The sequence below is a fragment of the Fukomys damarensis genome, unplaced genomic scaffold, assembly GCF_012274545.1.
Source record: "Fukomys damarensis isolate Sample0158 unplaced genomic scaffold, DMR_v1.0_HiC HiC_scaffold_22, whole genome shotgun sequence".
Lineage (NCBI taxonomy): Eukaryota > Metazoa > Chordata > Mammalia > Rodentia > Bathyergidae > Fukomys > Fukomys damarensis.
The window spans coordinates 14,787,813-14,799,381 of record NW_022900934.1 but is presented as its reverse complement, the minus strand read 5'-3'; the positions used below and the strand labels follow the sequence as shown (position 1 = coordinate 14,799,381).

The 11,569-nt window shown below is 40.2% G+C and overlaps 1 protein-coding gene across 1 annotated transcript; it reads left to right on the top strand.

Annotated features, from left to right (window-relative positions):
* Positions 1 to 477: 477 nt before the first annotated feature.
* On the top strand, positions 478 to 10,789 carry LOC104867174 (seminal vesicle major clotting proteins-like). Its single transcript, XM_033767069.1, is given in 4 exon segments — positions 478 to 598; positions 9,275 to 9,592; positions 9,665 to 10,388; positions 10,620 to 10,789. Coding segments are annotated over 3 exon segments (1,152 nt in total). The 3' UTR covers positions 10,378 to 10,388; positions 10,620 to 10,789.
* Positions 10,790 to 11,569: the final 780 nt, after the last annotated feature.

Sequence of the window (11,569 nt, the reverse complement as noted above, 5' to 3'; positions counted from 1 at the left end):
TTGGCTTCCATAAATTTGCATTTATTCCCTGTGTTTTATACCTTTATGATTGCTCCTTCCCACATAAAACAGAATATACCTCACACTCATTTTTGAAATAGGTTGAAGTACAAGGTTGCATCTGTGATGCAGCATTTAAATCTTGACATCTGAAAGCACCACACATTTAGAGTATGAGAGCTTGATGATCCAACTAATTGTATGCTTTGCACTGAATCTCTTCTCTACTCTGCACTAATTTTTTTTCAAAATGCAGGAAACTCTTTGTGAAGAACTGTGTATATATGACTATTTCCTGGGCTTTGTGTCAGTAGAGGTAGGTCTCCAACATCACGTCCCTGTATAAAGTTCCAGGGAGATTGACGATGCCCCTATTGAACAAGGTGAGAGAAGTCCACATTTACAGATAAGGAAGAAAGGGAAGTGCCTTTGTAACTTCAGCCACACGCATAACACACCCAGGCAAGGGAGATATAAATGAGAAGCTCACCTCAGCTCTCAGTCAAATCCCTTCCTGGCAAGATGAAGTCCACCGTCTTCTTCATCCTTTCTCTGCTCCTCATTCTGGAGAACCAAGCAGCTGGGAGGAGACTGCATGGTGAGTGGAGGGATCCGGTTGGGCAATGGATGTCCTATAAGGACATTCTGGATGTGAGTAGAAGGCTGTTCTTCTCCCTGACAACAATGAGCCTTCTCTACCCAACACCATAGTTGTGGGAACCCCAGGGGACTCATGAGGAAAAAGCGGAGAGGTAAGAGTTGAAATGAAATTTTGCAGATAATGGAGCCTAAATGTTCTTATTATCAGTTACCAAAGGAGTAGGAAGCCAGTTACCTGATGGATCATACTAATTTACAAATAGACAAGAATGCCAATGCTCTGCTATTCAGGACAAAAAGGCAAACAGCAAGCTAGATCCTAAGGCAATTTTAGATCTAAATGAAACAGCAAGTAGATGACAATATCATGACTAATAGTGAACATGTAATCAATATTGTCAACATGCACAACATTCAGTGAGAATATCTGACCAACATCTGGGTAGAAAACAAGAAATATTCACTCATGCACATCAAAGCAGATATGAAAGTTAATTATTGTATTATAATTTATAGCATGTAGATGGCAATTCTCATAATTGGGTAGAAGATGCTGTGCTAGATCAAGAGTATAACCATATGTAAATATAATGTCAGGCAAGTATCTAAGTAGAGAGCAAGGGCCACTCAATTGCAGACAAGATAAAGCACAAAGGGAATTACAGGTACTTTTCCTTTCCCAGCACCCAGTGGGTGACAAGGACTATAGCTACATCCTAAATTCTATTTCTATTAACTGCAAGTCCAAAATGCAAGTGCAATCCCAGGGGAATGTCGAAGCAGGCAAATACCTGTGTGTTGTGGACAGCAAGATAGGCCACAAAATGAACCCAAGAGTGTTTTCCTATCCAAACTTAACAGCAAGTACATGGCAAGGACAAAACTTGACACAAATTCTAACCATGGCCAAGGGCATATTCACAATGCAAATGGAATGTAAAACCGTGTCCAATTAGAGAAAGAAATTCACTCAATCCTGGAAAAAAGAAAGGTCAGAAAGATGGATCATAGTCAGTTTTCCTATCTGAACAAAACAGGTGATATGTAACAAGGATAAAAGATCAGAGTTGACAAGTAAAGGGAATTTGAAGAAGACAGAGTAGCACCAGAGGGTAATATACTAATCCATGTGAAGATGAATTCCTGGGAATGACATTTTATAAAATCAAATGAATTAATTTGTCACCGAACACTGTTGCACAACTGTAATCCCAGTGTGTATTAGGGAAGCTGAGACAGAAGGTCACAAATCGGAGACCCACCCAGGCAGTTTAGCAAGATCCTGCCTCAAACTAGAAAATAAAAAGACTTGAGGATGTAGCTCAGTGGTAGATGACTTCTGGGTTTGATTCTCAGTACTGCAAAAAGAAAAGGGTTTTTAATTTTTTCTTCATTCTAAAAACTTTTTTTTTTTTTTTTTTTTGCATGGTAAGCCTGTGTTTACTACTGGACTCTATCCTAGCCTAAATACTCCTTAGATGGAGAATGAAAGACTAATAATCAATAAAGAATGACAAAGGAAACAGAAAATTTTCAGAAAAAGAAATGTGTCTTTTAAAATATGAAAAGATTAAAATAATTTGTGATAGAGAAATCATAGTAGAAATTTTCATGTGGTGTAATTTCTCACTTATAAAATCTACAGAGATGTTTAAATTAGACACACATTCTGTGCATGAAGCTGGATGGAAACCGGCTGTTTCCTTCATAGCATGTGGGAATACAAAATAATACAACCTTATCAAGGGAAATAGAACAATAATATCCAGATTTCACATGTGATTATCCTTTGTACCAGCAAACCTATTTCCAGGCATGCAACCTGCAAGAAAGAAAACCAAGAAAGGCCACATGTGATATAGTATATAAAAACAAAAGTTTGGAAATGACATATGAGTACAACATTACATTATTAAAAGCTAAAGTAATTAATGAATTATGTACATATTTTGAAGCTTTAAAATACACACACACACACACACACACTCCCCCTACCACACACATATTTAGTTCACCAATAGTCTAAAGTCTAGAATGCTACATAGTAAAACCTAATAACTTGCATCAATCAGTATGCCCCTCACAAATTCTGAAGCTTTAAAATACACACACACACACACACACACACACGCACACACACACACTCCCCCTACCACACACATATTTAGTTCACCAATAGTCTAAAGTCTAGAATGCTACATAGTAAAACCTAATAACTTGTATCAATCAGTATGCCCCTCACTCATTCAGAATGTTTTCTTCCCTCACTTCTAGATATACCCACTGGGCTGAATTTCACCCTCATTGTTTCCTCATATTTCTGCACCCCATTTTGAGATCTATTCCATGTGTAGATTATGTATTCCCTTGGTTTCCTTAGTTTTGAGCTTTTAAAAATCATTTTATATAGTCTCTTTTGCATTCTCCACCAACATTATTTTGATTATAGTTAGGTTGTGCATGGCAGTAATTTACATTATTTTCATATTTGTCTAATATTTCATGTTAGTAATATGTCTGGAGTATTATCTATTATCTTATAAATAGTAATATGGTCTATTCCCAATATTTGGTTGATAAAAACTATATTTGTGAACATTTTTATACATATTCCTTAGTAAAGATGTGAAAACATCTTAATTTCATATTAGGGTGTGTAATCACTAGATCATAAATTTGTGTAAATTCACTTTGACTAGTGAAACTAGTCAAAACTATAGTCAAACTAGTCAAACTATATCTCAAGTAGAATGCATCAATATAAATTCTAGTTTTGGGTGAGAATTTCTTTTCTCCTACAAATCAATGAAACACATAACCCAATAAAAGATAAGAAGATATTTGAATAAGCACCTATTAAAGAAGATATCTAAATGAACAACAACAATGTGAATATTATTGTTTGTCAGTCATTAGGCAAGTGAAAATTTACATCAGAAGGAAATTTTACTGGACATCCATAAGAATGGTTACTGAAAAGGCAGTACCCAAGTACTGGCAGATTATGGAGTAACTCTCACACACTTGTTGGTAGTTAATTGGTACACTGATATTAGAATGCTGCATGTCATATTTATAACAGTGATCATATCTGTACCCTGTAATTTCTGCACCCTGATTCAGTAATGCCACTTTTTGCTATATAAAACAAAAATGCATTGTTATGTTCACTAAAAGATATTTACACAGCAATGGTCACAGTAATATTTATGATAGTAAAAATCTAGAAAAATCAATTGTATATCAACAGTAGAATAAACATATACATTTTTATAAAATCAAATAATGTACAGAGGTGGAAATATATGAACTACAGGAGTAGGCTCCAAAATAGATGTATTTCACAGACATAATATTGAAAAAATGAGTCAAATACAAGAAAATGATACTTTATTTTTTTATTTATTATTTTTTGAGACAGGGTCTCACTATGTAGTTGAGTCTGACCTGGAACTCATTATGTAGCCCAGGCTGGTCTTGAACTCACAGCGATCCTCCTGTCTCAGCCTCCCAAGTGCTGGGATTACAGGCATGCGCCACCACGCCCAGCTTAGAAAATGACACTTTAAACTTCTTTATAAAACTTTTTAAAAACCCACAAAATTGAATTTAAAGGAAAGCAAAATGAAATTAGCATAAAGTCCAGGAAGAATTCTCTTTGAGGAGGAGGAATAGTGAAGCAATATAGGAGAGGAATGGGGCATAAATACAGGAAATATTCTTGTTTACCTGGCTCTTTATTGTAATGCTATTCTTTAAAGCATGCAAGTATATTCTACATATGCTTTTGTTTGAATGACTTATTCAACAATGAGTATTTTTAAGGTTGCCAGGGTACTCCAACATTTGTTCATATTTCCCTTCCAGTTTCAGCCTTGTTTGGCATGTGGTCTAAGTCCAGTGAGACAAAGCATTGGCTTTTATTTTGCAATAATAAGGCTGCTTTTTCCTTGCCTCACCCCAGCCTCCACTCAGGTTCTGTCTGTTTCTGACAACAACTTGATTCATGTAGCAGTTTCTATTACTCTGAACTATTGGAAGCAAAGACAGTGTCTTAGTTACTTTTCTCATTGCTGAGACAAAATACCAGACAGCCCAAATTAAAGGAGGAAAGGTTTATTGTAGCTCAAAGTTTTTAGAGATTTTTATCCATAGTCAGCTGTGTCCAAGGCAAGATAGTATGGCAGAAGGACATTGCAGAGGATAAACAGGTCATGGCAGGCAGAAGGCAGCAAAGCAGCAAAGTAGTAAAGGAGCAGCAAGTGATAACCACAGCAGTGCTCTTTTGGTATCTTATAATTTATTCAAATTACATGCCTTTAGCCAGCATGGTGGCGCATGCCTGTAATCCCAGCACTTGGGAGGCTGAGGCAGGAGGATCGCTGCAAGTTCGAGACCAGCCTGGACTACATAGTGAGTTCCAGGTCAGTCTCAACTAAATAGTGAGACCCTGTCTCAGAAAAACAACAACAACAACAACAACCCACACCAAATTACATGCCTTTAGAGCAAGTAGCACTCACCCAAGATGGAGCACCTTAATCCTACCCAGAACTATGCCAAACCATTTAGAGAACTAATTTAGTAATCAGACAACCTTGGTCCCAGTATCACACATTCTAGATCTATCCACCTCTGAAAAACCCCACCTAAGACTGCCTGAGGCTTTGGGGGACACCTAGACACAGCCATAAAATCCTGCCCCTGCCCTCCTCAAAGACTCCTGCAATCCCTTTATGCAAAAGTAATTTAATCCATCTCCAATAGTTACCAAAATCTTAAAAAGTTTCAGTATTACTGAAAAGTCAAAGTCTAAAGTCTTCTCTGAGATTTAAGGCAAACTCAGCTGCAAGCCTCTGCACAAATGAAAAGAAAGTTAAACACTTTCAACGTTCATTGGCACAAAATAGACATTTCTGTTCCAAAAGTTACAAAATAAGGACAGAAAGGAATGGGAACAAATCAAGACCAAAATCCAGCAGAGCAAATATTAAATCCTGCAGTTGCATGTCCAGCATTTCTGGCAATCTGTGGCAAGTTGCAAACTCCAAAGCGCTCTGCCCCTAGGTACTTCTGGTGGTTGTGTTTCCCATGGCTTCTCTCTTGACTCGCTCCTTTCACCTTGCCTCAAACAATCCACACTCCTGGCTTCTCCAACCTTCTTAGGTCTCCACTGAACCTTAGGCTTCACACTCATAACTTCACAAGCTGCTCTCCCAGGGGCACACTGCCTGGCTTCTCAGGCCTTCTGAAATCCAGGTGGGGCCTTCCTGACCTCACAACTTTTGCATTCTGCATGCACCTAAAACCAGCACCATGTGACTATGCCAAGGTCTGTTGCCAACTGAAGCAGTAGCCAGACTTCCTTCTCCCTTGGCTGAAGGAGTCAAGTTCCTGTATCACTGAGCACTCTGAGCCCAATCCTGAGGAACAAATTCTGTAGGCTACCACCATTCTGGAACATGATGCTATGGGCCTCTCTTCTCAAAGCAAATTCTTTCACTTTTGCAACCTTGAGGCTGCAGAGGCTGGGGTCTTGCTGTTTCTTTTGATGTCCTCAGGCCATATTTTCCATTGTTATGTTCTTCTTAACAACCAAGTTCTCTTCTGCCCTATCTTTGCAGTTCACAGCTTTATGAAGCTTCCTTTCTGGCCAAATTCACAATGTTTTAGATCTTTCTGCTGGGCTCTTTGCTCTTGATCTTGACATGGATCTGGCTAAAAGCCTCCAACAGTAGCTATACCACTGCCTCAACATTAAACTGCCTTGAAATTTCTTCTCCAAGGTTAATTAGCTTGCTGCCCTTAATCTCAGCCTCAGGGAAAGTCTCTGGACATGAGTAAAGTGCAGAAAACTTTCTGTCAAGGGATAATACACATGATCTGGAGTCCAGTAGCCCATGAAGTCCTTTACAGCAAAAACCTCTTGATCCTGGTCTTTACCATCAGCAGTTTTTAACAGCATTCTGGTCTTCTGAGTGTTGAACAGAATCTCCCATCAAGTATAGTTTAAAGCATTTCAGGGCTGCTTCTTCAGCCACCATCTCCAAACCTTTCCAGATCTTCCCCACAAGCTAGGCTTTTGAGGCCATATGGCCAGGTACAGCAGTAACCCTACTCTTGGTACTAAATTCTGTCTTAGTTACTTTTCTCATTGCTGAGACAAAATACCAGACACCCCAAATTAAAGGAGGAAAGATTTATTGTAGCTCATAGTTTGTAGATGTTTCAGTCCATAGTCAGCTGGCTCCAAGGCAGGATAGTGTATGGTAGATGGGCATCACAGAGGAGAAACAGTTCATGGTGGGCAGAAGGCAGCAAAGCAGCAAACTACTGAAGCAGCAGGAAGTGACAACCATGGCAGCTATCTTTGTCCCTTATATTTTATCCAGATATATTCCCTTAGAGTGTGTAGTACTCACACCCAGGGTGGGGAACCCCTAGTCCTACCCAGAACTACTCCAAACCAATTAGAGGACCAATTTAGTAATCACACACCCTTGATCCCAACATCACACACTCTAGATACACCCACCTCTAAAGAGCCCTACCTATGACCATGTGAGACTTTGTGGGGACATCTAGACATAAGCCCTAATAGACAGGGACAAAGCTTGACTAGCTTAGATAAAAGGCCAGTTTATTAGCTTATAACCAAGTGGTAGGAAGGGCATGTAGGAATGACTATTCCAAAGATTAAAGAGCAGGAACCACTGGCTGGTGACTTCAGAGTCTTCCTTTGCCATCTTCTGTCTGCTTCTCTTAGTGTCTTATGCTCATTTTTTTCAGATACTTCATCGACTTCTCAGGTAAACCATAGCTTCTGAAATCCCCTGGTCATATATAACTACCTGTAGATGAAGGAGAGACTTCCTTCTTCCCTATGTTGCCCAGTTAAACAAAGTGCTTCAGGAGCCCTGGCTAGACAGAAAAACAGACAGACAGATTACCCCACACACACACACCACCTTTCTATGGACAGGATGCAGGATCTCATAATTAATAGTTTCCCTTATAATTTTCTGGTAGAAAAAAAAAGAATTCTTCAGATGATGCAAGGTGCTGTTGTTCAAAGGAAGAAAGCATATTCACTACAGATATCCATCTTGTTGATAATTTGAGTTTTCTATCTGAAATATCAGAGTTCTTTCTCATCAGTTTACCATGACTTCTGGGATATCATCTTGTTTCAAACCTAGAGTTCATCTTCCAATTAGTCTCAAAGCTCATGCACAGAAAGTAGAATAATAAGTCTGCACTTTATAGGCAAATTGGCCTTACAGAGTTTGCCTCAGGAACATGGAAAAATGAAAGCAAAGTCCACTTTGATGCTGAAAGGAATAAAATAATAGATTACTTCTGAGAAGGGTTTGTAGGAGCAGGCCATAATGAAAAGAACATTCTAGGTGTGAAATCAAGACTGGATATACCAGTGACTTGCTGAATTATCTTAAGTAATTCCTTTGCCCTTACTGGGTCTGTCTTAGAATATGAAGAATGCAGTACTGCTGGTCAGGAAAAAAGTGGGACAGCTCTTGAGGTTGTCAGAGATGTGTAATATAACAGGTCACTTCTTCCTATAAATAATCCTTGGAAAGGCCCCAGGATTCCTCTTACAAGGGCAGTGACGATTTCCTGGGGTTATGAAGGAAATGTTTTGTTCCTTGTAAAACCAAAGACTTGTGCCTAGTGTCATGCCAAGCTTGGAAAGCATAAAGCTAGGCTTGGCCTCAAATCATAGCCAAACACCTTCTTGAGGACCAGAATCTTCTTGGTTTTGACAATGCCGCTCATTCTTGGAATACTGGCAACAGAGGGAACTGCCATAGAAACAGAGTGGACGGAAGTCCTAAAGGAGCTGAGGTAGGATGGAGAAAAGCTCTTAAAGGCCTCTTGGGCCCAGACAAAAGTGTAGGAGGCAAAGCTGGAGCCCACACTTTAGCTTTGTGACCATTTCCTTCAGAAAAAGTACGAAGCTCAGAAGCAAACTCCCTACCACTTTCCAAATAAGTGACTGAGATCTGATCACTCTTTCTAGAAGTCATACTGTTATGTGGCCTTGACATCAGGGATTATTATTAGTGCTGAACCTGCAACAAAGTGACAAGCCCCATGACTCATTCTGGGTACTCAGTCTTAGGCCCTGGGTATGGATTCTGTTCCCTGTCTGTCTGACTGATAAAAGTACCTGCATTATCTATCCTCTTAAAAGAGATTAAGAAACAGTAGAGCTCAGAGATCATGAGCATCAAGGACCCCCAGGTGATAAGAAAACCAACATGGAGAGAAATGTGAAGATTTGTCAAAACAATTTCCAGAGCTATTAGCATGGAGAATAAATATCATAGTTATGTATCTCAAGGCTCTTCCTCTTCTAAGCTTCCTAAGAAATGACAGTGTCATTCTTATTTCCTGGTGTCAGCCCAGATTGGAACCAGCTTCTGAGAGATAAGAAATAAAGAGCAAAGGAATGGTGGTCCTGTAGCCCCTGTCCACAAAAAGAAGGGAACAAACATTCAGGAGCACAGACCCCCATCTATCCCTGGAGCTGCTCTCTCACTGCTGGGCATGGTTTGGGGCACACTACATAGAAAAGTTACTGGACCTACAGGAAAAACATGGTAGTGAAACAGACAAAATGAGTCTAAATGTGGATATGTTTCTGCTTTAACAGATTCTGTTGGATCACAAGACCCTCTGTTAAGTCGTGCTTGGGCCAAATCACAAGATATGGAAGAATCAGTTTCAGGTCGAGGTCTAAATGTTGAGGGAAGTCACATTTCAGATAAAGGAGAAGAGTCCATGGGAGAACATGAGGAATTTGAGAAAGGACATATTTGGCACAATGTAGAAGATCCTGAGGGAGAACACGTTTCAGTTAGACGAGAACACCTTGAGAAAAGTGTCCGGCCCAATGAAGAAGATCCCAAGGGAGAACGTGTTTCAGTTAGACATGAACACCTTAAGAAAAGTCACATTCGGCACAGTGCAGGCAATCCTACAAGAAAACGCATTTCACTTAGACATGAAGAACTGGAGAAAGGGCACATTAGGTACAAATCAGAAGATCCTGAGGGAGAACGGGTTTCACTAAGACATAAAAGTATTGAGAAAACTCACAAGCGGTTTCGCGATGATTCCATGGAAGATTCCACTGAAAGTCTTGATCGTACTATGAAAGGTCGCATTCGTTTTAAGTGACAAGAACCCATAGTAGCACTAGTTTCCATGGAAGGTCAGGATACTGTGAAAGATAATCTTTGGGTCAAAAGTCAGGGTGCCTCAGAAGAACGATTTTCAGTTAAGGGTCAAGATTCAGTGCAAGGTCACCTGCAGATGAAAGGACAAAGTTCCATGGCAGAACGATCTTCAGTTACAGGTCAAGATTCTTTGAAAAGTCGCCTGCAGATGAAAGGACAAGATTCCGTGGCAGATCGATTTTCAATTACAGGTCAAGATTCTTTGAAAAGTCGCCTGCAGATGAAAGGACAAGATTCCATGGCAGAAGGATTTTCACTTGCAGGTCAAGATTCTTTGAAAGGTTGCCTGCAGTTGAAAGGACAAAGTTCCATGGCAGAATGATTCTCAGTTACAGGTCAAGATTCTTTGAAAGGTTGCCTACAGATCAAAGGACAAGATCTCATGGAAGAACGATTTTCAGTTGCAGGTCAAGATTCTGTGAAGGACCTTGCTCGGATCAAAGGGCAAGATGCCATTCAGTCGGGGTTCTCAATTAAAAGTCAAGGATCTGTGAAAGGTCTCACTGGGGATATTTGAACCCTAAAGAGGTGAGCAATACTTGAAAGCAGAGGAAATCCCTGCTCACACAGAAGAGGGTTGAGTGGTGGAGAGCTATCTCAACGTGGTCCGAGGGAGTAAATGGGGGAAGTGCTGAATAGACAGGCTGTGGAATCTGAGAGGTCATAATCAAAAGTACAGATTGGGTGTCACTACCTCGTCATAGTTCTGAGTGCTTTGACCCACTGAATCACGCCTCTGATTCTCTTCTCTCCCACCAGGTGGATCTTGTCCTGGCTGCAGCTGCCCCAGGCCCAGGCCTTCAGGCTCCCTTCTGGTTCAGCTACTGGTATCACTACCCTCTCCCACACTGCCCCTTTATCCACCCATTCTGGATGCCCAAGACTGGGGGTTGCCTTTTGTCTTCCACTTTTCAATAAAAAGATCTCCTTCTGCTCCATTTTGTTTCTGGCTCATATGATTTCTGGGTTCCTGAAAGGTCCATGGAGGTGGATGTGAATGTGGGACATAGTCTCCCCAGCGGAAAGAAAAAAGAAGGACCCAGGAGATGAATTCCTGTGTGAAGGAGAGCAAGACTAGGAACAAGAGCCTCATTCTGAGGGCCTAGTGTTAAAACCCAATATTCAGCCTAAGTGCTCTATTTGAGTCTCTATTTGAGCAGGAAATGCAAATTTGTAGACCCTGCCTTTGGCCTAGGACCAGAAAGAATAAAACATAGAATGAAATAAGAAACAAAGGATGATGAATAAATTATAGGCACATCATTTCCTTTCCAAGGCATTGTCACTCCTGACCTGTTTACTGTTAGCCCTGCAGAGTTGCCAGGCAATCTTGCAGCTAAATCTACAGCTTTCTCCTTCCTCTCCTCTAACATTCCCATGGATCTGTATCTTTCCTAGAAAACAGACAAGGAATCATGGCAGAGGTGCAGGAAAATCCATACTTATAAAAATTTCATGGGTTTGGGCTTAAAATTCTCCCACTAACACATCATTTTAGGTTAGACAGCGTCCTCCCATAGACTTGTTTTAAGATGTGAATGATCTGCAATAATACACAAGATCCTAATAAGATTGCTGACATTTAGAAATGGGAAGAAAGGAGCTAAAGGTGTAGGGAAGGTGGGATGGGTAGGGGAAGGGTAATAAGGGAAAAGAAAAAAATGTGAGATAATGAAAAGATGGAAATAAAGTGGTTGTAGATGGGGAGG